This window comes from Phacochoerus africanus, chromosome 1, assembly GCF_016906955.1.
Source record: "Phacochoerus africanus isolate WHEZ1 chromosome 1, ROS_Pafr_v1, whole genome shotgun sequence".
Taxonomy (NCBI): domain Eukaryota; kingdom Metazoa; phylum Chordata; class Mammalia; order Artiodactyla; family Suidae; genus Phacochoerus; species Phacochoerus africanus.
Genome location: NC_062544.1, coordinates 148684930 through 148710804, shown reverse-complemented (window position 1 = coordinate 148710804; position 25875 = coordinate 148684930). Strand labels below are relative to the sequence as shown.

Sequence of the window (25875 nt, the reverse complement as noted above, 5' to 3'; positions counted from 1 at the left end):
ATCCGCTTGCCAGGTGGCAGAGGGCCAGGCTTACGGCAAATGGGTCACTGGGAGGTGACAGGACACCCCTACTTCCACTCTTCACCTGGTGTCAGATCTTAGATCACTTAAGCCTATGACCCTCTCTTCTCTTTCTATGGAATGAGGATAAAGATACAGGAGAATTGTCAGGAGCTAATGAAAGAAAGGAAGGGGACAAAGTGCTGTCTTTTGCTTCTGGACTGTTCTTTTTCCTCTCCTTCTTCTTGCCTAAAGCTCAGGAGAGAAAGAGTGAGAGAGGGGGGTTGAAAGCCTGGAGAAGAACTCACTCATCTTCCTCAGGGAGCTTGGGTTGAGAGCTAAATGAAGAGGAGATGCTGGAGCTCACAGCAGTCTAAGGACCAAATCTCATGGCATCAGCAGTTTCTAGGAGGGAAGCTGATGAAGTGATCTGATTAAAGCAACTCCGGTTTCCTCAGCAAATACCGAGCTGGGTCAAATCAGGCACTTTCATTCCCGCCCCCGCCCAAAAACATCCCCTTTGGGTCTTCCAGGGATCTCCTGCCCTTAATCTCCCCAATTCCTTACCACCCCCTCTTACATAATGCCCATATCCCCATTTCTCCATCAGTGGAGGGTCATAGCATTGACTGAACTAAGCTCCTCTGTGATTCTCAGGCCAGCTCAGGGGGAGGTCAACAGGATCCCTGCCAACAGCACTTCTTTCCGAAATCACAAAAGCTACCTGCAGACTTCAGAGTAAATGGTACGGGAGAAAATAACCCCTCCTGTTAAGATTAGGTGGGATCAGAAATTTGTTTACTGTATTGAAGCTTCTCACTTACAGGAACATTTTCCCTTTCTGGAAAACCCAGGGAAAAAGTTAAAACTAATTGAGAAAAGATATGTTGTATTCTAATGAACCGCAATCTAGAATGTTGGTTTTACCATCTACAGATGCCTGGGATTCTGATCCCACTGGAATCCAGTCTTTGGGGCAGTTCTTTCTCTGGCCACAACTCAACCAGTTTCTCTGAGTAAAGAAGGGAATCAAATTCCTGGGTGTTGAACAAACACAGGGTCCAGTTTATTCATTCTTATCTAGTGCCCAGAGGTTGACTTCATCTGCAAAAGCAAACTGATGAAGGAAGGATTTGCCTTTTGTGATATGGGAACTGGACAATGGTAAATTCAAATTTTTTTTTTTTTAAAGGAAGTCCAAAATTATTCACACGGTTTTCTTTTCATTATAACCACAGATACAAGATTTTTAAAGAATGGATGGCTGGCAGCTACCTTCAGATTTCTTTCATCCTTGTGAGGATCCTATGAGATCTGGATATTGGCTACTGTGAAGACAGTCTGGAAAACTATAAAGGAACTTATTTATATAGCGTCTACATTTAAATGATACCACTTTTATTTTTAATTTATCTTTTTTTAAAAAATCTTAAATTAGGGCTGTTCCTGTGGCATATGGAAGTTCCCAGGGTGGAGGTTAAATCAGAGCTGCAGCTGCCGCCTACACCACAGCCACAGCAATGCTGGATCCTTAACCCACTAAGTGAGGCCAGGGATTAAACCCACATCCTCATGGATACTAGTCAGGTTTGTTACCGCTGAGCCATGTCGGGAACTCCCCAGATATCATTTTTAATTTTAATAATTGAAAGCCTAAACCTTGCAACATCTACTAAATTGAATCAACTTTGTCACAGGACTATTTTTGACCAATTAATAAAAATTTTAAAGGCCTAACTGAAGGCCTCACTGATTTTTAAATAACCTAGCTTATGGGCAGTAAATGGCATTTTTCTAGATGAAATCACACTGTTGTCTTATGTGTCCATAAAACAGCATTGCTCAGCTCCAAAAACCCTGTACTATCAAGACTATTTCTTGTCTAGGCCTTTCCTAGATAAAAACTAAGCTTTTTTTTTTTTTTTAATTGCAATATTTGTTTTACTGTGGTAGCCTGGAAACAAACTCACGGTATCTCTGAGTTACGCCATTTTTTCTTTTTTTTGACTGTGCCCATGGGACTCAAAGTTCCTGGGCCAGGGATTGAAACTGCACCACAGCAGTAACCAGAGCCACAGCAATGACAATGCTGAGTTCTAAACGGTTAGGCTGTCAGGAAACTCCTGAAAGTAAGCCTCTTTGAATTGCTTATTTCAAATGCCTCCTTCAGTATCTGGGGTAGGAATATAAATTAGTACAAACTTTATGGTAATAATGAAGCAAAAGTCTTAAAAATGCTCATAGCTATTTACCCAGCAATTCCACTACCAGTAATTCAAAGTTTGAGAAAATAATCTGAAATGTTAACAGAAATATTACACCTAAGAAGAATCACTGCAGTGAAATTTAGAACACATTTTCCATCATCTTTTATACTCTTCTCTATAGGTTTTTATAACAAATTATACGCAACTTAAACACAAATTGGGAGATAATTGAGTATGTAATGGCTTGTTATAAAAAGGAATTACTTTACAGTCATTAAAAATGGTACTATATATCTATATATCCATATGCTAGCACACACAGAAGTTTTTGATAGGAGAAATAGGACTTTGTTAATCCTATTTTATTCTTTTTCTTTTTTTGGTTTTTTAGAACTGCATGTACAAAAGTTCCCAGGCTAGAGGTTAAATGAGAGCTGCAGCTACCGCCTACACCACAGCCACAGCAACACCAGATCTGAGCCACATCTGTGATCTAAACCACAGCTCATGGCAACACTGGATTCTTAACCCTCTGAGTGAGGCCAGGGATCAAAGCTACATCCTCATGGATACTAGCTGGGTTCAAAACCCACTGAGCCACAACGGAAACTACAATCCTATTTTATTCTGAGGACAGAGAGCTTTACTTTTCACTTACACCTTTCTGTACTCTGAATTATAAAATGACCATGTATTACTCCTATTTTAAAAAATTAATAAAATATTAATAGAGTATTAATGACATGGGAAAATGGTTAAATGAAAAAGTAATATAAACATAGTATACGTAGTATGATTAGGAAAAAGTCTTAGAAATATATCAAATGTTAATAATTATATTTCCATTTTTCATTAAAAATTAAATTGCCGCAAAATATTAGCTAGTTAGTTCCAACTTGTCTTCTAATCTAGTTTTCCAAAATTTAATATTTTTCTCCCAATGGACCTCAAATAAAATGGAATATCATTCTTTGCTGAACTAGTCACAGATCTCAGAGGATCAAGGGTTAATTTGTTTAAGAAGTAGATTATGTCAAGATAGCAAAACATGTTGGATGGTATATTTTTGTTATATCAAACAACACAAAAGAGGGCTTGTGGCTTCAGCGTTAACCTGCGCCATGTGGTTATCTGTTTGCACCCTAGTTGTGTAACAGGTGGTATGAGCACAGACCCAGGAGTCAGACTGCTCAGTCCGTCATCCTGGCTCCATCTTTTGCTGGCCGGGTAACCATGGGCAAGTGGCTGAACCTTTCAGTGCTTTGCTTTCCTTGCTTGCAAAACGGTATTTATCTCATTGGGGTTGTGAGACTTATATGAATGTGCAAACAGTGGTTAGAATACTTCCTGGTGTACAGTAAGTACTTAAGTGTCTGCCACTATTATCATGACTAATACCCTGTGCACCTGATTTCAGGAAGCATTCTGCTCTCAAGTCACTGGACAACAAAGGGCTACACAGTGGACCATGATCTTTGTAACAGGCTGCCTAGGGGCACACAGCTCACATCTCTAGGACCACTGCCCCCCACCCGCCATCAGCTTTCATGCACAGAGGGTTTCTGCAGAGTGCACACAAAAAGCTCACCCGAAGTCCATCCATTACAGTAACGAAAACCGGTCACTGGAAAACAATTTTTATATAGACAGATGACAGTAAAACTTTCTCCTACTCAAGCTGGAAACATGTGAGAGGCCAATGAAAGTAGCATTTAGTATAAAACCTGGCCTGCAGAGTTGGTTAGTTAGATCATGTACTTGCAAGGCCAAAAGTACAATGAATGGCTAAATAACTCTATTTATTTCCCTGCTGGATGTTCATTGCTTCAGCCTACACTCTGAATCACACCAACGACCTCACAAAGGCACTTTAAGGGAAGCCATCAGAGGACTCCATGCGGGACAGGAGGTGGAGGTCAGCAGATATGTTATTTCTTGATTCCTGATACCAGGAAACCAATTCAAAGTAACAACCCCTTGACGGTGGGGTGGGACCGGAGCAGAATCTGACCACAAACACAGAGCCGTGCCTTCTCTAGGCCAAGTGGGGATCATCTTACAAAGTTGTATGTCACCACTTAAATGAAGATTGGATTGGCCTTCTAGAAAGGAGAGCAAAAAGACCAGAATAAAAGAAAGAAAAAGGAGAAGAGGGCATCTGTCTTCCACGTTTGGACTGGACTAGAATAAATGTTCGGAAAGATAAAAGAAAAGAGCTGGAGTTACGGCAAGACCATGACATTCCTTCTCAGTGTGTCACACGTGAAGTGACACTCCCATGGGATTAGGTCATTAGCATTTTCCATATGAAGAGGGCAGTAAACACAGAGAGAAAAGGAATGCAGCCTAACATGAAAGAAGGTCAGAATTCTTTTAGCCAGCCCGCCACCACCTTACTCTCTTTCATGGAAGAGGCAAAGAAGCAGCTCACCTCCACTGAGAATAATGACAGCTATAAATATCGCCAGGTCGCTGTCATCTAATTCCAGTGCGTTGAACTTCACAGCAAACTCGAACTTGGGCTCCATAAAGTCACCAAAGGGCTTTCTCAGGCTCTTGAGAAACTCCCTTGTCATGAATCCTTGGCCCTCGGAGATGAGGACCCCGTCTTTATTCATCAAGGAGGCCAGCATGGTGTAAATGATCTCGTGGACGCCATACTTTAGGAGAGTTACTTGGTCATTCAGGTCAAGGTTTACAAACCCAGGGATGTTCTTGGCATACTCTGTGATCTCCTGCACGGCCTCCACGGAGCGAAACTGACACCCCTGAAAGATGCGAATGGCCACCTCTTTGCTCTGCTCTTGCAGGGGGGTGATGTGTTTGAACTTGATTTTATCTTCTCCCATCATTAAGGAATTCATGTCATAGATGACAAAGGGCTGCAAAGAAAAATGAGAGAAAGTGGCTGAATTAGAGATTTCTTTTCTTTTTCTTTTGTTTTTTCTAGGGCTGCACTCATGGCATATGGAGGTTCCCAGGCTAGGGGTCTAATTGGAGCTGTAGCCACCGGCCTACGCCAGAGCCACAGCAACGGGGGATCCGAGCCTGTCTGAGACCTACACCACAGCTCATGGCAACGCCGGGTCTTTAACCACTGAGCAAGGCCAGGGATTGAACCCGCAACCTCAAGGTCCCCAATCGGATTCGTTAACCACTGAGCCGTGACAGGAACTCCTGAGTCAGAGATTTCTAATTCCCAGTCAACCCAACCCAATTTCTTTATACACATTTGCTTTGCTAACTAAAAATCTTTAATGTCAAAAATACTTCATAATGAGAAAATACTCTTATGTCTTGATTAATTCTCCAAACTGTCTTCTGGGACCAAACATATTTTACCCATTTTGGCCTTCTTTTCCTTCAGCTTATACTGTAACATTTCATCTGTGACTGGCTAATAGCTCCTGTGTGTGCGTGCGTGTGTGTGTGTGTGTGTGTGCGCGTGCAGGGTCTTTGGTGTCGATTTTTAAAACGATACAAAATCTACGTTTATTTTGGCCTTCAATGGGACATGTTTTTAACCTTCTTTCAATAAAAAAAATTTCTGCAACTCAAGGTTGAACAGACCCCCTGGAACATAAAGCAATCCTGCAGTTTTAGATTAAATCTACTCAGTGTTCAAATGAAACAGTGTGCATGTAAAATATACTTAACTATATAAAAAAGATCTGTCTGAAAACAGATTAAAAATATTGAGCCAAGAAAATGTCTATTTCTTTTCTTTTCTTTCTTTCTTTTAATGCTCTGGAAGCAATCTGTTTCAGAAAGAGCAGCTGTATAAGGCCTGTGGGTAAATGCTGCAAAAGTGGCAAATTAAAAAATGGTTTGAACATATTTTTTCAAACTATCTGTCCTGAGGGGATCAAGAATCAATTAAATGCATTTATCAGCTACTCAGGTTTCCAACAGGCTGCTTTCAAAAGCAAAAGTTTTTGATGAAATGCTCTTTCTCTTTCATTTCCTTGTATAGAATTAACCAAAGGTTTGTGAATGACAGGCAGCAGCAGTGCATACATGCAGTGGACATACTGACCTCTGTAAGGAGCTACCCCCCAATCTGAGTCCCGTAAGGACTTACTTGGAAGCAGTGGAGTAAGAGTTGAGGGCACTGGGGTTCTAGCCTTGGCTCTGCAGCTAATGACATGACTTTAGAGAAGTCCTTTACCTTTCTTAGGCCTCAAACATCTCACCTGCGGGGAGTGGGCTGAACTGGAGATTTCCATCTCTTCTTCTGAGGATATGCTAGTTGCATTTCTCAGAAACAGTGTCTGTTGGTGTGTGTGTGTGTGTGTGGTATGCATGTGGATCTGTGAGTGTGCACGCACACATCCATGTAAGCTGAACAAGAAGTCGCTGACATACTAAAAATAAAGTTTCTTTTGAGAAGGGATGCTGAGAATTCTCTCCTTGTTGGCAAGAGGAAGCTGATGTGACGGGTGCCAGAGCAGCAGCTTCAAGATCCGCTGGTTCAGAGATTCTATTAATCTCTGTATGAGTCTATGAGCTTCACCCAGATAGTAAATCTATTCTACACTGAAGGCAATCACACTGAAGGAAATTCTAACGGGTTTTAGATGCTGAGTAGATTTCCAAACTTGCCTGTTGTTTCAACACCATTTAGTGGAATCATTCCAGAAACTGCTACTTTTTCAAACCAAAAAATCCACTTCGATTGCATTGTAGCAAACCATAAAGGAGGGCAGATATGAGAACTCAGAGTCAGCTGGCCTGGTGGCTCTAGCTAATTTTTCAAGTCAACCAGGAGCAAATAGTGCTAACTGTTGGGGGCATTTTGCCTCTCCTCCCCTGCAATTCAGATTGATATTAATGGGAAAGGCAAAATAGGACAGAGAGGATAGTCAGTTAACATCAGTTTCCCTAGAATGCTAGATTCTAAACAGAGAAAAATGAGCTTTTACAGAACCTAGGGAAGGGGGTTTCTGTCCTCCAGGAGTTTGGTAAACTTTAATGACAGCTCATGAGAGTTAATGAGAGCTTGGCTTTCCTTACTGCCATGAACATCTGATGGTACCTGCAGAGTCCACCTGCACACGTACGAGGAGCAATAACATGAATACAAAACCACCTCTTCTTCACATATAGAAAGATGGTAACTTGATCTGCCCACTTGAACTCTTGGATGAGCTTCTGCTCAACCACTTGGCTTCTTGGCACAGAGTGTATGCACAACATTCTTCCACCGCCATGTAAGCAATTTATCTGGAACTGTGCCCTGATAAACCACCCTCTGACTCTTCCCCTCGACTTCCCCTGTCCCCTCATATAAAGCCCCAGGTTCCTGTTTTTGAAACTCTGTGATAGTTGAACAGAGGGCACAGAATCCTGCTAATTTTCTCTCCCAATTTAACAACAATGTGACTTTAACCCCTTGGCAATCCACGTTGGTCAGGATTTCCTGGCCGTAAACACTCAAGGACAGAGAAAGGAATCAGCTGCCCCACCGTCATGCCAAACCATTTCAGTTTTTTTCTTTCTTAAAAAAAAAAAAAAAATCCCTTGGGCATTTCAAAACTGTGATCTGGTAGAGAAGTCTGAGTATTGACATGCAAATTAATCCCAGGTGTTTTTTTTTTTTTTTAATTTTGGCTTTACCTCATCTGAGCTGATTATACTATTTTCATGGCATTTTGAAGTCTGCATAGATCCTGTCAGCCTCCACACACGTCTGTCGAACTCCAAGAGTTACCCCCAGACACCTGCCTGGAGACCTGCCTTTCCCTGCCACTGATTCACCAATTCTTATATTGCAAACAGTAACAGTTCACCTGCACAGTTCACACCAGGGTGTCCTCATCCTGGAACAGTGATGAGACGGTGGCCCACCTGGTTTACAGAGGGCTGACCCCTTAAAACCACAGGTGGAATTTGGCCTGTGAAGGTTATCTTTATTCATTAGTTCACAATTACACTTTTGGAAAAATGTACCACATAAAATATACTTCACTTCCACGGTCCTGTATTTTCTACAAAGCAAAGGGATCCCTTCCATATTCTACCGGCCTGCACAGAATCATCAGACGATCTGCCATTAATAAGAGGAACCACATCACCTTCAAATTCAGTCTTAATGATACTTCACACTTCTAGTTTGGGGCTAACAATGTATTTATCTTCAGACACTCTACCAAATGGCTAGATAAGCATCTCTCCTTAACAGGAAAGAATGCTTAATTATATCCAGGACGTCAGCAGGGATAGAGCCAGGCTCTGTGAGGCCTGAAATGCACACAGTTGTGGGGTACATTTTAAACAACTGCTGGGTTCAGAAATACAAAGTATATGAGCAAAGATTGCAGGTCCTTCCCAGTGCTGGAAGGAGCTCTGTGCAGGGGGGAGGGCCTGAAGCTTGAATCGGCCTCTGGCTGTTATCAATGCTTGTGCTTCTCCTCTGTGGGACAGACCAGAAACAGTTAAGGATAGAATGAAGAAAACTGCACACTTGAACACAATGTTTCTCCAGGGAAACTAAACAGTTTCTGTAAGGGGAAGTTAGTTTTCTTTAGAGAGACACATCCAGTGTAATTCATTTGAATATATTTTGATTTTCAAAAATGGCCCCAACGCATCAAAGCCAGGGTAGTGTTTTTATGAATAACTAAAATTAGTTATATATCTACTGCACACTTCCTATGCATAACACAAAGGTCAAGGGGAAGCTGGTTTAATAATGATAAGAAAGTAGAGAAATGCAAGTTCACTTTTTTTTTGGCATGTGGAAGTTCCCAGGCCAGGGATCGAACCCCTGCCACAGTAGTGACAACACCGGATCTTTAATGCACTAAGCCACTAGGGAACCCATCATCCTGCTCTATTTATACTGCAGTTCCTAAGTCTCCTTTCTCTGAGGGTTTGTCTGGGATTTTTCTTCCCAGGGGAGCAAATTCCAGCTTACTCAGTCTTTTCCACAGAGAAAGGGTGAAAGAGACCATGCTTTGTTTAGCTGTAAGTGTAGGATTTAAAAGGACAGATATCTTGGAGTTCCTGTTGTGGCTCAGTAGCTAATGAACCCGACTAGTAACCATGAGGTTGCAGGTTCAATCCCTGGCCTTGCTCAGTGGGTCGGGGATCTGGCATTGCCATGAGCTGTGGTGTAGGTCACAGATGAGGCTTGGATCTGGCATTGCCGTGGCTGTGGCATAGGCTGGCAGCTGTAGCTCCGATTTGACCCCTAGCCTGGGAACCTCCATGTGATGTGGGTGCAGCCCTAAAAAGACCAAAAAAAAAAAAAAGAGAGAGAGACAAAAAAGTAAATAAAAGGACAGATATCTTTCCAATAGTCTGAGGGACTAGATTTGACAGCCGCTGTAAATTTTAGGATGCAAAAATATAAATGGTTACAGAAGTGTTTTCATGAAAGTTTATGTTTCCATACTGGTTTTACTATTTGATAGGTTTCATATTTCACACACTATTTGGAAGAATCATTTCTTATGATGGCACCAGTTTGCTCCTGTAATTGTAACAAGAGTGGCTTCTTGTATACCCATCATAAGCAATGTGATGCTTTGGGACCCAAAGTCCAATATAGTAAAAATAACAAGCTTTATTTCTTATTTGCAGACAGAGTGAGGCCACATGGGCCTCACTGTCTCTGAAGATATGGAGTGGAGAGTTGGCAGACACACCAAAGGTTTTTCTATTTATTGTTTTATGACAAACCATGGCACTGAAAATGGTTTTCAAAAACCACTCTTGGTTTATTTTCAACAACAAGAATGGGACCATGTGACAATGACACCCAGTGTGGTCATCGCATTGGGGTAACACTCAGACACTGGGAACTTCCCAAGTCCATTCAGTTCTCAGTCTGCCTTCATGAGACAGAGCACCCTAGTTCTAACATTTTCAGCTTTTGGAATTGAGTAGATTCTCTCTAAAGAGGGGCCTGTACTGGATCAAGCCACCGAAAGGGAAACAGACTGTGGGGAGATGCAGTTCTATTCTGATGTGAGGGTGGCTAAAAGGCCTATTGCTCCTAAAATTTCCCCGGTGAACCATACCCATGGATTCTGCTGCCCATCTTTTCCCAGCCCTGAGTCTAAAATCCCAAGCATTATTCTTTGAGGCAAGACAATGAAAGCAGAGGCATCATATCCCAAATATAGGATGTCAAAGTTCAAAAGATAGGAGGGGACAGGAGCATTCCACTTATCTGTTCCTGGCTGTCCTGCAAGGTGCACGTGGCACCAGGGAATATGAGAGAGAAGGGACTTCAGTGGGGAATGGAGAAGCCCTGTTGGCCTGGAGGAAGATGCTGGAGCTGGGCCTGAGAAGAAGGATCAGCAGGTACTTCACAAATGAGAACAACAGAATGGGCAATGGTTATATCGAGCAGTAAGATAAATTTAAAGAATGACCTCTTCAATAAAGTCATTTCCTTTTCCAAAGGTTCTGGGTAACTGGTCATGCACTATGCTGAGCAGCCTCCCCCAGGCTTGGCCTAACCAACCCTAATGACATCAAGAGATCAAGTAGCCTGGACCCAAACTGCTCTACTGCACCAGCCACAGCCCCTTTTCCACAGCCCCCACCCGCTCAAGAGTCTACACTTCTGCAAATTTTTCCTATCAAAGTAGATCTTAACTGTGAAAAGTCTTGGCCAAGAGATAACATAACAGCCCTAAGACAGATACTATCAAATGAATAACATGGCCATGGAAGATAAAGAACAAATCTCTAGTCTCATTGGAAATCACATTTTGATTTTGTTCCTTTTCCCATATCCCTCTCTGAACTATTTCTATCCACGAGTGCTTAATTTGATTTTGCAAGATAAGGAGAAAAGAGAGCCAAACGATTCTATTTCAGTTTTGTGTAATCAAGGAATGGATTATTCTAATTTGGCCCAGTCTGTCTTTTCATCCAGACCCTAACAAGAGGCAATTCTGCTTCTATCTAGATCTTTAATGATGTCCAGGTTGGTGAGCAAATATTGGGCTAACAGGCCCTCTGATAAAAGTCCATAATGTCAAAGGGCATAGGCAGCAGCTTTTAATTCAATTAGGCAAATACATAATGAGTAACTATTACGGGCAAAGCAGAGTCCTAGTTACTCTAGGGGGAAAAAATGACACTTGAGAAGCCTAGAATCCAGTATTTTGCAGCCCTTTCTCTTAAAATAGCTTCATACCTATTTACTCCCTAAAGAGCCTACAATTACCTTAGATCTACCTCAAAGATTCAGAGCTGAAGAGTCAGTGGGAGTGAGGTTTTAAAGTGACTTACTGTGGACTGGGCTCTGGGCACCTCAGTAACCCACCACAGAGTATGATGGCTACTGGGAGTGAATATCTGAACGCTTGACTACTGGGGAAATTTGCTTTTTTAATGCTTTCCTCCTATCTTTCAGATACTATTCAATGAGTAGGATTTCCAGCGTTGGATGGCAGGTCTGGACTGGGAGATAAAGGGAAGGTGAGAAAGTAGTTGCTGGACACTGGATGGCCTGAAGCGAACTGTGGCGAAAGCAGTATACTGAGCGCTCACCCTGTCATCACTCCTGTCCCAGCTCAGGGTCTCCCAGGCTCATCCCTGTCCCACCCGGCTCCCAGTAAGCTGTCACAAGCTGCCTGCTATTGCTAACCCTCTTTAGCCAAGTCGCTCTAATTTTCCTTGTTTCTCTGCCTTCAAAGGAACACTGTTTGTGTGCCGTAGTCCAATCAGCTCTGGAGATGTCACTTAATGAACAGGGACGCTCAGCTTTACTTTGACCTACAGTCTGTCATCCAGCACTCTGGAAGAAGGCAGCCCTCCTCACTAGAATTCCAGAACAAAACAGCACAGGAAAAACTCCCTGACTGTGAATGTCCTGGGAGAGCAGAACAAGGTGGAAAATTCCCACAGTTCTAAATACTGAGAAAAAGAAACTGTAACTCAGAAGGTTTTCCGAGGTGAAACATCCCCAGTGTCTCTGTCAACCTGGCCACTGCCCGTCCATACGAAGGACCTGCTTCTATGAGAAAAGCATATGCAGAACGCACTGCAGTGGGGTCACGGGGCCTCCTTCTTGGGCCGCTCCCCCCACGAGCTGAGTGTGCAACATCAGGGCAAAATGTTTAACTTCTCTGGACTCATCTTTCAAGAGGATAATCACAGCAGCTATAAGGTGGTCATGGGTCTTGAACATAATAACTGTGCAAAATTTTTAAAACCCTGTAAACAACTGGATATAGGCATAATATTGTTAAGGCATTGTGAACTTGCCTGCAGTCAGAAAACCCACTGCCCTTCTTATATTCGGCTTTTTATGCAAAAGTATCTCACAGGAGTTTTCTATTAGCTGATTCTACTCTTACAGTTTAGCTAAGAGGAAAAGGGAAAAAAGAAAAAACATCTTGAGGCAGTCACCAAAATATATTAACGCATGATAAATTTTTCCCCAAAGTATAAATGAGTGGGGGGAAAGTTACACATTTCTGCCCAGTAATTTCACACCTTTCCTGCAGGTATTTGTTTGAAAATAAACAACATGACCAGGATTTCAAGGGTTGAGAAGTGTCTTCTGAATGCGTTCTGTGGCTCTTACCACCCTAGGAACCTGCTACAGACATCATACCCAAAGCCAGACCTTACCTGTGAAAACCGAGGTACATGGATGTGACCCAGCTCACAGTCGCAATGCAAGGTGATGGCAGTATTGGGACCAGATTCAGGTATAGCTGTGTTTTGTTTTAATATAACTCCCGACTTGCTTTCTCAGCTTCCAATCAGGGAAGATTTCTGCTTCTTGGAAAACCTGACTCTAACCATCATAACCCGTTCTGAGTTTTCTCAACAGTAGTCATCAATAAGCCTGCAGGTGTCTGAGAATCCACTGGGGTAGCCTGGGCTGCTGGGAGCCTCCCAGAAGATAAAATTCATGCACAGCAGAAGGACAGAGCTATCAAGAGAGCACTACAGAAAAGAAAGGAGATGTAATATCTGAAGCCTATTTTTGTGCCCCATGGAGAACCTCCTAAGAAAGGACTCAAGTCATTCTCCTGAATGATACAATAATGGAACTGAATATCTCTTCCAAACCGAGGTCAGGCCCTTCCCAGAGAAAAGCAAGGCTGCTTGAAGGGATACAGTTGTGGCCAGTTATCCTGATGCCAAGAAAAGACAGGGATCCTGAAAGGGTGTGGTGGGATGAGAGGTCAGAGTTCATTTGTTAAAGCTAAAATGACTTGTGCAGCATTTTTTTTCTTTTTTTTTTTTAACGGCCTCACCCGAGGCACATGGAAGTTCCCAGGCTAAGAGTCCAATGGGAGCTGAAGCTGCTGGCCTCCATCACACAGCCACAGCAATGCCAGATCTGAGCCGCATCTGTGACCTACACCACAGCTCACAGCAACACCAGATACTTAACCCACTCATCGAGGCCAGGGATCAAACCCACATCCTCACGGAGACTACATCAGGTTCTTAATTCACTGAGCCACAACAGGAACTCCTAGGCAGCATTTTTATACTGTTCTTAAACATTTTATTAGGAAAACTTGAAGGAGTTTTTCCCTATTCAGAATGATGTTTACTTACCCTGTCTGAAAATACTTCTCTTTCTGTGTTTCAGACTCTGCCTGCGGTAGGTACCGGCCAATAATCGAACAGTACTGTGTGTGTGTGTGTGTTTGTACACGTGTGATCATGCGTGCGTGCATGTGTGCGTGCGTGTGATGTGGTAAAACCATTTACTCAAGGGGAGAAACAACAACAACAACAACCCCAGCCACCCCAAATGAAGACAGGAGAAGAGAACTAACTGATTTGTCTGTGGTCTTTCCTGTCAAGATCGCCCTCGCCTTTGCTTTGGTCAGCGGGAAGGACTTTATGTATGAGTCATACAAGTGCTTTGCCAGGGCGCGGAGGTCAGCAGACTCTGGGTTCAGCTGGTCGATATCACTGGAGATCTCTGCCAACAGCTTCTCCTTCTCAGCCTGTGGCATCCGCCCAAACCTGATGGCTGCAGAGGAAGAGAAAGGGCAGGACGAATTAGCACGTACTGCTGCTCCTAAAGTGCACGGTTCTCTCCCCAGCCCCCGTGCTCCTGTAAAAGCCTCTCCTTCTCTCCACCAACATCAAGTTCTGGTTTCTATTTACAACTCTGCTCGTGTTTTTCTTTCACAGCAATAGCTCGAGGTAAAAATTAAACCCTTCACTTTTGAAAGAAAGTAATGCATGATATTGCTGGGAAGGTAAAAGAATTTGAAAGTTCGGCAAAACAAGGAAAAGTATATTTACTTACAAATGAAATAATTGAGAGCCAGCTCCTACTGATCCCTCAAGACCCCACCCAAATGTCACCTCCTTTGTGAGGCTTCCTCTGATTTTTTCGCACAGAATTTAATACTCCTCCTATAATCCCCCAGCCCTCCATGTATTCTTCACACTGTACTGTATTTCATATGTCTATTTAGCCCACTCCACAATAACACCCTGAAGACTAGGGGCAGTGTCTTTATTTATCTTTGTATCCCCAGCACTTGACATGAGGTCTGGCCCTAAGAGGAGCAACATGTTTCATGAATGAAGGAAAGGAATTGTGCAGAATTCGAAGTTGTAGAGATGTAAGCTTTGTTCTCAGGGAGTCAGTGCAATCTGTTTCGTCCCTGTTACAGGGAAATATAGACAGTGCTTTCCTTCATGTGATGAAGCCAGAAAGTCCTTTTACGTTTAGTGGAGAGAAGCCATAATGATCCCCTCGGACTTTTTCCAGGATCACCGCTTAATGATGTTTGTCAAAAAGACAATTTCCTTAATATTTGGCTGCCTTCGGGGTGAGGAAGTGTGAAAGAAGAAAATGAATGAAAGAAAGGTAGAGAGGAAGGAACATTTATAAGAAAGGTTCGTGAGGCCCAGGTTGGAGAAAAAACTATCTGCTTGTAACTCTTACTCAAATATGTTTTTCTACCTCTTTACCAATGCTATCAGAACAGCATTATAATTATTATTTTTTTTACCAGTTATCACACCTCTTTCCAAGTGCTTACACACTATTTAACAGTTAAATTAAAAAAAAATGGGAACATGACTGACCTATTATATTAGTTTTAAATATATAGCAATGATTCCATATTTGTGCATATTGTGAAATGATCACCCCAATAAGTCTAGTTAACATCTACATCACACATAGTTACAGTAACTTTTTTCTTGTGATGAGAACTTTTTTGAGAGCTACTCTCTTAGCAACTTTCAAATACGTAACAGCATTATTAATTGCAGTCACCATGCTGTACATTACATCCTGCAACTTATTTTATAGCTGGAAGTTTGTACCTTTTGACCCCTTCACCCATTTCACCATGCCCCTTCCCTCCAGTTCCCTCTCCTCCCAACCCATGCCTCTGGCAACCACTATCTGTTCTCTGTATCTATGAATTCAGAACTTTTTTTTTGTCTTTTTAGGTCCACACCCGCTGCATATGGAGGTTCCCAGGCTAGGGGTTGAATTGGAGCTTTAGCTGCTGGCCTACGCCACAGCCACAGCAATGCCAGAGCTGAGCCGCATCTACAACCTACACTGCAACTCACGGCAATGCCAGATCCTCAACCCACTGAGCAAGGCCAGGGATCGAACCCACAACCTCATGGTTCCTAGTCGGATTCGTTTCTGCTGCGCCATGACAGGAACTCCATAGAAGTTTTTTTTTTTTTTTTTTTTAAAGATTCCACATGTATAAAAGTTCCCGTGGTGGCTCAGCAGACACAAATCTGACTAGTACGCATGAGGATGTGGGTTCGATCCCTGGCCTTGCTCGGTAGGTTGGGAATCTGGTGTTGCAGTGAGCTGTGGTGTAGGTCACAGACACAGCCAATCCCAGGTTGGCCCACAGCTGTAGCTCGGATTCGACACCTAGTCTGGGAGTGTTCATATGCTACAAGTGTGGCCGTAAAAAAAAATAATAGGGAGTTCCTGTCAGGGCTCAGTGGTTAACTGAGGGTTCCATCCCTGGCCTTGCTCAGTGGGTTGGGAATCTGGTGTTGCAGTGAGCTGTGGTGTTGGTCACAGACACAGCCAATCCCAGTTGGCCCACAGCTGTAGCTCGGATTCGACACCTAGTCTGGGAGTGTTCATATGCTACAAGTGTGGCCGTAAAAAAAAATAATAGGGAGTTCCTATCAGGGCTCAGTGGTTAACTGAGGGTTTGATCCCTGGCTTTGCTCAGTGGGTTAAGGATCCAGCATTGCCATGAGCTATGGGTCACAGATGTGGCTCGGATCCTGCATTGCTGTGGCTCTGGCGTAGGCCGGCGGCTACAGCTCTGATTAGACCCCTAACCTGAGAACCTCCACATGCCGCAAGATAGGCCCAAGAAAGGCAAAAAAAAAAAACAAAAACAAACAAAAAACAAAAAACAAAAAAAACCCTAAATAAATAAATAAATACAAGAAGAAAAAAGATTCCACATGTAAGTGACATCATATGGTATTTATCTTTCATTTATCCTACTTAGCACTCAAGATCCATTCATGTTGTCACAAACAGCAGGATTTCCTTCTTTTTTGGTGTGTGTATATATCTATATATATATAGATACTTAGTATATATATAATGGTGTATAATATATATACATGTATGTACATATGATGTATTTTGTACATACACACACATCACTTCTTTATCTTTCACTCACCAGTGGACATGCAGGTTGTTTGCATGTCTTGGGCTCTTGTAACTAATGCTGCAGTGCACATGGGGTGCAGATACTTCTTCAAGTTAGCGTTTTTCTTTTCTTTGGGTAAATACCTGTAAGTGGAATTGCTGGATCATATGGAAATATTATTTTCAATAGTGCTACTCTGAGGCCACACTTTGGACTCTGCATTTCCCCACACTAAGGACATTTGGGTAGCATCTCCAAGCGCACCCTGTGTGTAGCTCGACCATGACATCAATCCTATGGCAACCAGCTTTATGAGTCCCCTTCCCTATACTATAAGCCTGTCATATTCACTTCTGTTTCTAGTGGTGCTTGGCCAGTGGTGTTGAATACAGGAATGAATACATGGATGCTACTGTGCTGTATATTATTAGGCTAATGGTAGCATTTCTACTGTAAGACATGAAAGCACATGAGCCCATTTCCATCTGAGTAGAGAATATTATTTTGAATTTGCTAGAGAAGAGACTGCTTTTCACTGTTGATAACCCTAAATATGCCTCATTGCCAACTAATCCAATTGTTATGCTGTAGGGGACCTTCAGGGGACCTCTGAGACACAGGGGAAGAGATGAAGATTTTACTTCTCAGTTAGGATGCCTTTCAATTCAAGTAGCCTATATCCATTTGGTAACTGTATTCTTTGCACATGACGTCTTCAAACAGAAATCGTTGAACAACGGCCACTCTGGGGTCAAAAACCTTGCCTCTCTCCTCACTGTTTCCCACTCTCTTTTAGTTCCCTAGGGATGGCAGTGGTTGCTCCATCCTTGTCTCAGGCCCCCTTCCTCAGGATATGACCTCGTTATTCACTCTCCTTCACAGCGTGGATCACAGCGTTTCTCCATGTTTTCTTTCTCCCGTGTTGCACCATCTCCAAGACTCTATACCCTCAGTCCTTTGTATAACGTCTGGCACATGCTAAGTCCTTGAATAACGTATTTTGAAATAAGATGAAAAAAAGAACCTGCACAAAAGTCAGATAGCAGATGCCTTCAAAATCCTTCTCTATGAAGCTTCCTTGTAGTATGTTTATTCCTTGTTCACCAGTAGTTCTCATTGCATTTTCCCATTGAGGAGGGGAACAGGGAGAGGGGGCAGAACGTTATGAGAATCACTTGATAATCCTCTAGAATTACCTATTCCATAGGACACTTTAAAATGCCATCCCTACACCCCATGGGGAGTGTATCACAAACTTGGTTTGGGACAGTTTAGAAAAAGCTTCCAAGCTCCTGTTTGACATGTATATTAGCTGACTTGTATACAAGTCAGACTAGTAGGATATTACTGTATTGGCTCGTGTGGGCTGTTCTACCCAAATACAAACCCAGTGAGTACCTGGTTTTCTCATCTTTGCACCTAGCTGCAGCATACACAGTAGGTACACAATAAATACTTGAGGGATTACATTCTCAAATATCAAGTTTAAAAACAGAAAATGAGACAGTCCCTATACTGGCAAGTTTAGGGAACAGATCATCAGATAAAGCACCCAGTAAGAATTATGGCATATTAGAAGAAATTTGGGTGTAAAACTTAGAGAAAATCAGAGTTATCATAGGGAGTTACACCTAGGTTCTGGTTACATTTGCAGAGGTAATAAACTATTCATGTACACAAAAGTTTACATACCTAGGAAAGCACTTTTTTCCTACCAGGTAATCAAAAAAGTTAATTTAACATAAACAAATAGCCAAAGATAGCTACTTATGATACCTGCTAGTCCTGCTTTTCCATAACTTAACCAAAATAGCCATAGCTTTAAAAAATAATTTTAGAATTAGGAGATACCAAAACAAAAGCCTTTTGCTGCAATCTAAATAAAATGTAAATTTTTGTTAGTTGAAGTCTTCCCCAGAGGCTAAATCTCAGGAACACATTTTCCATGTTATTAAACGCCCATGCTACAAATTAGGTTCAATTAACTGTCAGTGCAGTTATAGATGGTTTTTAGCATTTTTACACACCAGAAGTTCAACAAGATGAATGAAAAAGACATCCCATTTGGTAGGACTAAATTTGTATAACACATAGAGAAATTAAGTTGTCAAGGAAATACTTTTTATTTGTATGCATTTTTTTTTTTCTGCCACACCGTGGCACATAGAAGTTCCCAGGCCAGGGATGGAACCTGTGCCATAGCAGTGACCCAAGCCACAGTAGTGACAACACTGGATCTTTAACCCACGAGGCCACCAGGGAACTCCAGTATGCATTTTTTTAAGGGAGAAAAAGCTGATTTTATTTTGTCGCTTTTGAGTCCCATATAATGATACCTGCCTACCTCATGTGAGGTGATAGGGCACAGAAAGTGTTGAGCACAGCGCCTATACTTAGAAATGCTTAATAAATGCAGGATTTATAAATGCGTAACTATCATTTTATTTTCTACCTCCTCTAAAGTAAAACAAAGAGCAGCCTTAGTAACATTATTAAGTAATTTTTAAGTAAAATGGGTAACATTTTTTCAAACTATCTGTAGATGACATTTAAACACTTGCCTAGCTTTCTTCCCAAAGCGGAGATGAGCAAAATGTCACGCACGGCCTCTTCATTTGACTCTGAAATCTTACCTGACATTATTTAATTCACTCCTTGAACACCTGTCTGATGGAAAACACTGGCTTGGCAGACTGGACCGGGGGCCACAAGGATGAAATGGACATGTCTAGTAGATTCTAGATATACACGGATGTTCTCTCTCATGTGTCCTCTTTCCCAGCTTCTTCCTTCCCACCTAAGCAGAGTTTTGACCTTAACATGACCTCCTTCTCATGCTCTTTCCTCTGCCCCTGGAGTTACTGCAAGAGTTGTCTTCCCTCTCCAACGCATTATTTACTTCCCACTCCACTGCAGTCTAGCTTTGCCTTATTTAAATCACCAAAACCTCATTCTCAGCGTCCCTAAAGCTTTTCTCACGGCCAGATCCAGGGCCTCTTCTACATCTCCTTCTGCTTGAGCTTTCCAGCATTCTCCCAGCCTTTAATACTGCTGACCTTTCTGCCCTCTTATTTCAAAACTTTCTTGTGCTGGTTTCTGCTTTTCTGGCTCTCCTGTCTTTCTGCCCGTTATTTTTCAGATCTCTCTGGTGGCCCCTCTTCCTTCGCTTATATTCTGTTATTCCCAGTTCGAGCTCCTCTTTTACTCAAAAATGTGCCCATGACACCTGCCCTTTCTTCCCTGATATCTGGGTCCTTATTTTCCACCTCTTCCTGCATTCCTTTGCACATGGGTACAGGAGGTCTCCAAACCACCTCAGAGCAACAGGAAATCAAATTTCTCATTTTCTCTCCAAATGGTCTCCTCTTCCTGTTTTCCTTTCTCGATTAATTCACCCTATCACCCAGACAAGACACCTTGACTATCTCTGGCAACCTCTTTCCTCTCGGACACTTGTACTCACTGGCCACTGCCCTGGTATTCCTCTCAATTCCATCTCCTCTCGCATTTCCCAATCTTTTAGTTCATAATATTGCATTGGTCTTCTGATGAATTTCCCTGATTTTTCCCTAACTTCTTTTTTCCTGGTGTCAGGTTTGGGGTAATACGGGTGTGATTGCTCCCTGGCTTTGTGAGAACATGGTGTCACAGGGAAGGTAAGGAACACACAGAAGAGGAAGAATGGGGAATTCAACGTAGGATGGAAGGCATGTGAACTGGGCTTTGAATGCCAGGTAGGATTGTGACAGTAATGGAAGGGTACTGTAAACAGAGGCCCAGAGGTGTCTCGTCACAGTGCAGTTTGCAAGAACAGCAAAGTGCCCAGACTGTGTGAAGTGTAAGTGGAAAGGGCGGCAGTGGGAAAAGGAGGTGAAGGCTAAATTGTGGGGGATCATGAATGCCCTGCCAGTACAAGTAATGCAGCTGCCGTGGACTTTAGGACTTTCTACTTTGTTACATTTTCTGAAAGTAAAATTTGAGTAATTTTCCTTTACCTTACAGAGAAGTCTAAAGAAACAAAAATTAACATATTGAAGTTTAAATTTATTTGCCAATTCAGGCTTCCTTTTTTGCAATATACACTAGTGCTTCTGTTTAGAAGGAAGGAGAAAACTACCTTAAAAGTGCTGAGTGCTACAGAAATTGGTTAAACCATCTTTCCAGGATTTTATGAAGCTGCGAGAAAATTATTTTTAAAATTGTCAGCTTTTTTTTTTTAATAAAAGGAAAAAATTCATTATTTATATAATAGGACATCCTAATCAGCAAAGCTAAGGCTTCACTAGCTTTTTCTGTATTTATGAAAAACATAATTTTTGTCCAAACTCAACAGTATGGGAAAAGCCTAGCTGAATGGCTCCTAAGTAACATAAGTCAATACTTCTCTACTTCAGATTATTTTTTTAAAATACACCCTAAACTTATGATTTTATTTAGTTCATACAAGAAAAACAGATTTTGAATATGAAATTTTCATTGGTCAAAATTCTCTTTTTTTTTTAATTTTTATATTTATGGCCATACCTGTGGGCCTGGGTTCCTGGGTTAGGTCATACCTGTGGGGGTTCCTGGGTTAGGGGCTGAATCACAGCTGTAGCTGCCGGCCTACACCACAGCTACAGCAACAGCAACACCAGATCCGAGCTGCATCTGAGATCTATGCCATAGCTTGCAGCTACGCCACAGCCTGCGGCAACAGTGGATCCTTAACCCACTGACGGAGGTCAGGGACTAAACCCACATCCTCAGAGAGACAGCTTTGGGTTCTTAACCTGCTGAGCCACAATGGGAACTCCTCATTAGTCAAAACTCTTAGAGACTAAATTATCTTATTGAAAATAAAGAGGACACGTTAAAAACTATGGTTAATGTTAGGGATCTTGACAGCAGGACTTTAAAACAAAATTTGTACTTCAAAAAACTATAAAAATGTGTGTGAGTATCCATCTGACTTAAAAAAAAACAACACTAATCCACGAGAATACTTTTTATCAAGATGCTGCAGATACCAGCTTCCCTATTTCAAAGTGTAAAACAAGTAGTAGCTGATACCGTGATCACTTAGGAACCTGGGTCTTTATTTAAGGCTGTAAGTCCAAGGCCTGGATGTTTTTTCTACCTAGTGCTGGATATTTGAGAAATGATCATGTATCCAGCAGAAGAAATCTGAAATCATGTCCTTCTACGATGTTTAGGCAACAGGTCACAGTCAAAACTCAAGCCCCATCTGAAGATGGGACCATATACCACAAACCCTGAACCACTAACCAAATATACCATTTATACTTTCTTCAGCCCAGACTGCTTTGGATTTGTACTCTGGGGCAATGTCAATACACACATTAAACATATTGCCTTACACTGCTAAGCAACTGATCAGAACATACAGAAGACCTGACTCAGGAATACAAATTATATTTTTATGGCACCAAAACATATAGGTGGAAACCTTTAAATTCTGGCAAATAACAGATGCCAGATGCCTAGATATTGGGAAGACTGTGGCAGTGTTGACAAGATATGGAATAGCTGGTTGAAAAGTGAGGTAGGTTGTTTACGTAGAACCACTGAATTTTCAAAGTTGGAAGTAATTAGCACTAACTGATTATAGTGATTTCCCAAGAATATTCCCCAGGGCCTTTCGGGTTCCTTGAAGGTGAGTTCAAAGTCTCCTTCAAAGGTGGGAGTGAGCGGCTAACCCGAAAGCTAAATGCACTGAATGGACTTAAGAGAAGACAAAGAGCAGAAACAAAAGTAACACAGAACAGGGAGGATTTACTCTGGAGGATGTTCATTTCTTCCTGTGCGTACTGCAAACAGCAAAGAGCTGATCTGGGTATAAGTTGTTAAGTTGGTGAGTTATTACATTGAGGTCCATTCACACAAACCACGAATAAAAAGGCATTCTCTAAGAATGGAAACTTCATTACTGTTGGTGTCACACTGGCCAGAGCAAGGAATTTTAAACAGTTATTACAATCTCCCAGAAAACCTTGCATTTGGAAATGTTTACTTCATCAGGGTAATGAGCAAAGCTCATCAACACCTAGCTGTTGAGCTCCCCTTCTTGAGTATAGATCAATGGATGTTTCCTTTTTCTCTTTGCTGCAGCACATTCCCATCAAAACCTCTGAAAAGGGATTTTCTTGGTCATGTGTGTAATCCTGTAAATTCTGAACTGCATGTCTTTGATGTCGTGACATACATACATTTATTTATTTACTTACTTATGTATTTATTTCAGGGCTGCTCTTGCTGCATATGGAAGTTCTCATGCTAGTAGTTGAAACAGAGCTGCAGCTGCCGGCCTACACCACAGCCAGGCAACACTGGATCCTTAACCCACTAAGCAAGGCCAGAGTTTGAACCTGCGTCCCCATGGATACTAGTCATCTTCTTAACCTGCTGAGCCATGATGGGAACTCCTGATGCTATGACATTTAATACTCTTTTTTTTTTTTTTTGCCTTTGCAAGAACTAACCAAACACTATCAAGACTACTCCTCTCAGTGTGGCAAAAAGAGAACCCTCCTACACTTTGGTGGGAATGTAAATTGGTACAACTACTATGGAGGACAGTACAGAGGTTACTGAGAAAACTGAATAGAGAACTACCATATGATCTAGCAATCCCACTCCCGAGCGTTTATCTGGACAAAACCACAATTCATAGTAGCACTATTCACAATAGCCAAGACAGGGAAGCAACTTAAATGTCTACCAACAGATGAATGGATTAAGAAATGTGGTATATATATACACGCACACACATACATATGCGTGTATACACACACACACACACACACACACAAGGGAATACTACTCAGCCATAAAAAGAAAAAATAATGCCATTTGCAGAAATATGAATGGAACTAGAGATTCTCACACTAAGTGACATAAGTCAGAAAGAGAAAGACAAATACCATATGATATCACTTATATGTGGAATATAAAATATTCCACAGTATGAAACTATCTATGAAACAGAAACAGACTCACAGACACAGAGAACAGACTTTTTGTTGCCAGGGGAAGGGAGGGGGATGGACTAGGAGTTTGGGGTTAGCAGATGTAAACTATTACATTTAGAATGGATAGACAATGAGGTCCTATTATATAGTACTATACTATACAGGGAACCATATCCAGTCTCTTGGGATAGATCATGATGGAAGATAAGAAAGGGACTGTATATATATAAATAACTGGGCCACTTTGCTGTACAGCAGAAAACATCATGGCATTATAAATCAACTACACTTCAATAAAACTTTTAAACAATAAAAAAGACTATGCCTCTCTCTAAATAGAATAAGCTAATTGTCATAAGAAGTCAAAAGATGACCTTATTAACATATTCATTAGCTTTCTTTCACTTTTCTGGAAAGAGAAAATTATACTATCCATACTATATAGGCTGAACTTTATTATTTGCCTATAAACAATAAGCAATAGGAGATACATTTTCTGTGATGTGTACAAGCAACAAGAAATATATTTTACATCAATGTGAAAAGTGACAATTTTTTAAAAGGACAATAAAATTACGAATGATGAAAGCAAAACTGGCTTGCTTTCCTAGGCAGTCTTAGTAATAAGGACCTCAAAGTCAAAGATTTCTTCATAAAGATAAGTTTATTGCAACTTGATTGCGTCACCTAAAATGTAATTCTTCACTTGAAAATGTGCCCTTATGTTTTTATAAGATCTGAAATAAAAAGGAAGTTGATGGAATTAAACCAGCAAATTATTTTGCAATTAATGACTGCAGTTGTATACAGAGCAGATGTAATCAATTGTTGAGGAAAGTTGGACCAAACGTCCACCCTGTTCAGTACAGCTGATAGATCTATTCAAAATACATTCTTTCTTTTAGAAGAAATGACCCCATATTAATGATACAAATGTAATTTTGTAAACAATTTTGAAAGGATAGGAGAGCAATTCAATTAGTGATTCTCAAATATCACGATTTCTGCTGTAAAAACCAAACATCTGCATGATGCCACAAAAATTTAATTTTCACAGATGCTTTGGAGTCCTTACAGATGAAGACAGCCTTCAAATATTTTATCTTTTTATCAGATCAGTTGAGAGAAAAAATGTAAAAGAAAGACAAAAATAGGATATGTAATGATATGGAATTTAGGATTTAATTTCTTTGGCATTTTGTATTTCTTGAGCCTATAATGATTTTTGAAAGAACTAATATTTGACAAATGTAATATTTCCAAGTTATAGCTACAATTTGTTTTGTGAACCAGTTAACCAATGAGGTCCAAATGGCAAGTAAGAACTATTTCTCCAAACAGGGCTATCGTCCATGATTTTACAGAGTTAGTTCTATAGTTCATGAAAACATGGGTTTTCTACAATCCTCCCCGGAAGGTGACACTCCAAGTCATCAACTTGACTTTAGATACAGTCTTAAAAAGTAGAAAGTTTTACTGTCACATAAGACTATGGACAGTGAAGTTTTGTGGAATATTAAAATATTTGCTTAGTCCAAAAACTATGCTGTACAAAGTCAAGGATAGTATTCTAGTTTTTTTTGCATAGAAAAGAGAGAAAAAAAGTACATATACCTAAATCTGATATGCCACTCAAGTTCCATACCCAGAAATTTGTAATTTTCTTACATTTAAAGTAGAAGCTATGGGCACAAATGAACCTATTTACAGAAACAAACAAACAAACAAACAAACTCATGGACTTGGGGAACAGACTTGTGGTTGCAAGGGGGAGGAGGTCGGACTGGGATGGACTGGGAATTTGGGGTTAGTAGATGCAAACTATTGCATTTGAAGTGGATAAGCAATAAGATCCTGCTGTATAGCACAGGGAACTCTAGTCACTTGTGATGGACCATGATGGGAGACAATGTGAGAAAAAAATATGTGTGTGTGTGTGTGTGTGTGTGTGTGTGTATGTATATATGAATGACTGGGTCACTTTCTCTATAACAGAAATTGACAGAACATTATAAATCAACTATAACAAAAATTTTTTAAAAAGTAGAAACTACTGATAATTCTGTTTTGAGTACTATTAAAGCAACA

General features: G+C 41.2%; 1 protein-coding gene across 9 annotated transcripts in view; it reads right to left on the bottom strand.

Annotated features, from left to right (window-relative positions):
* Positions 1–25875, bottom strand: part of PPARG (peroxisome proliferator activated receptor gamma) — a 134204-nt gene that overhangs the window by 12894 nt on the left and 95435 nt on the right. For 8 of the 9 annotated variants that reach the window (XM_047781081.1, XM_047781119.1, XM_047781101.1 and 5 more), the window contains 2 exons: positions 13973–14172; positions 4639–5089 (listed from right to left, as the gene is read on the bottom strand). In XM_047781081.1, coding sequence (XP_047637037.1) covers positions 4639–5089; positions 13973–14172 — 651 coding nt within the window. The remainder of the gene's footprint in view (positions 1–4638; positions 5090–13972; positions 14173–25875) is intronic. The other variant, XM_047781158.1, reaches the window with a different exon arrangement.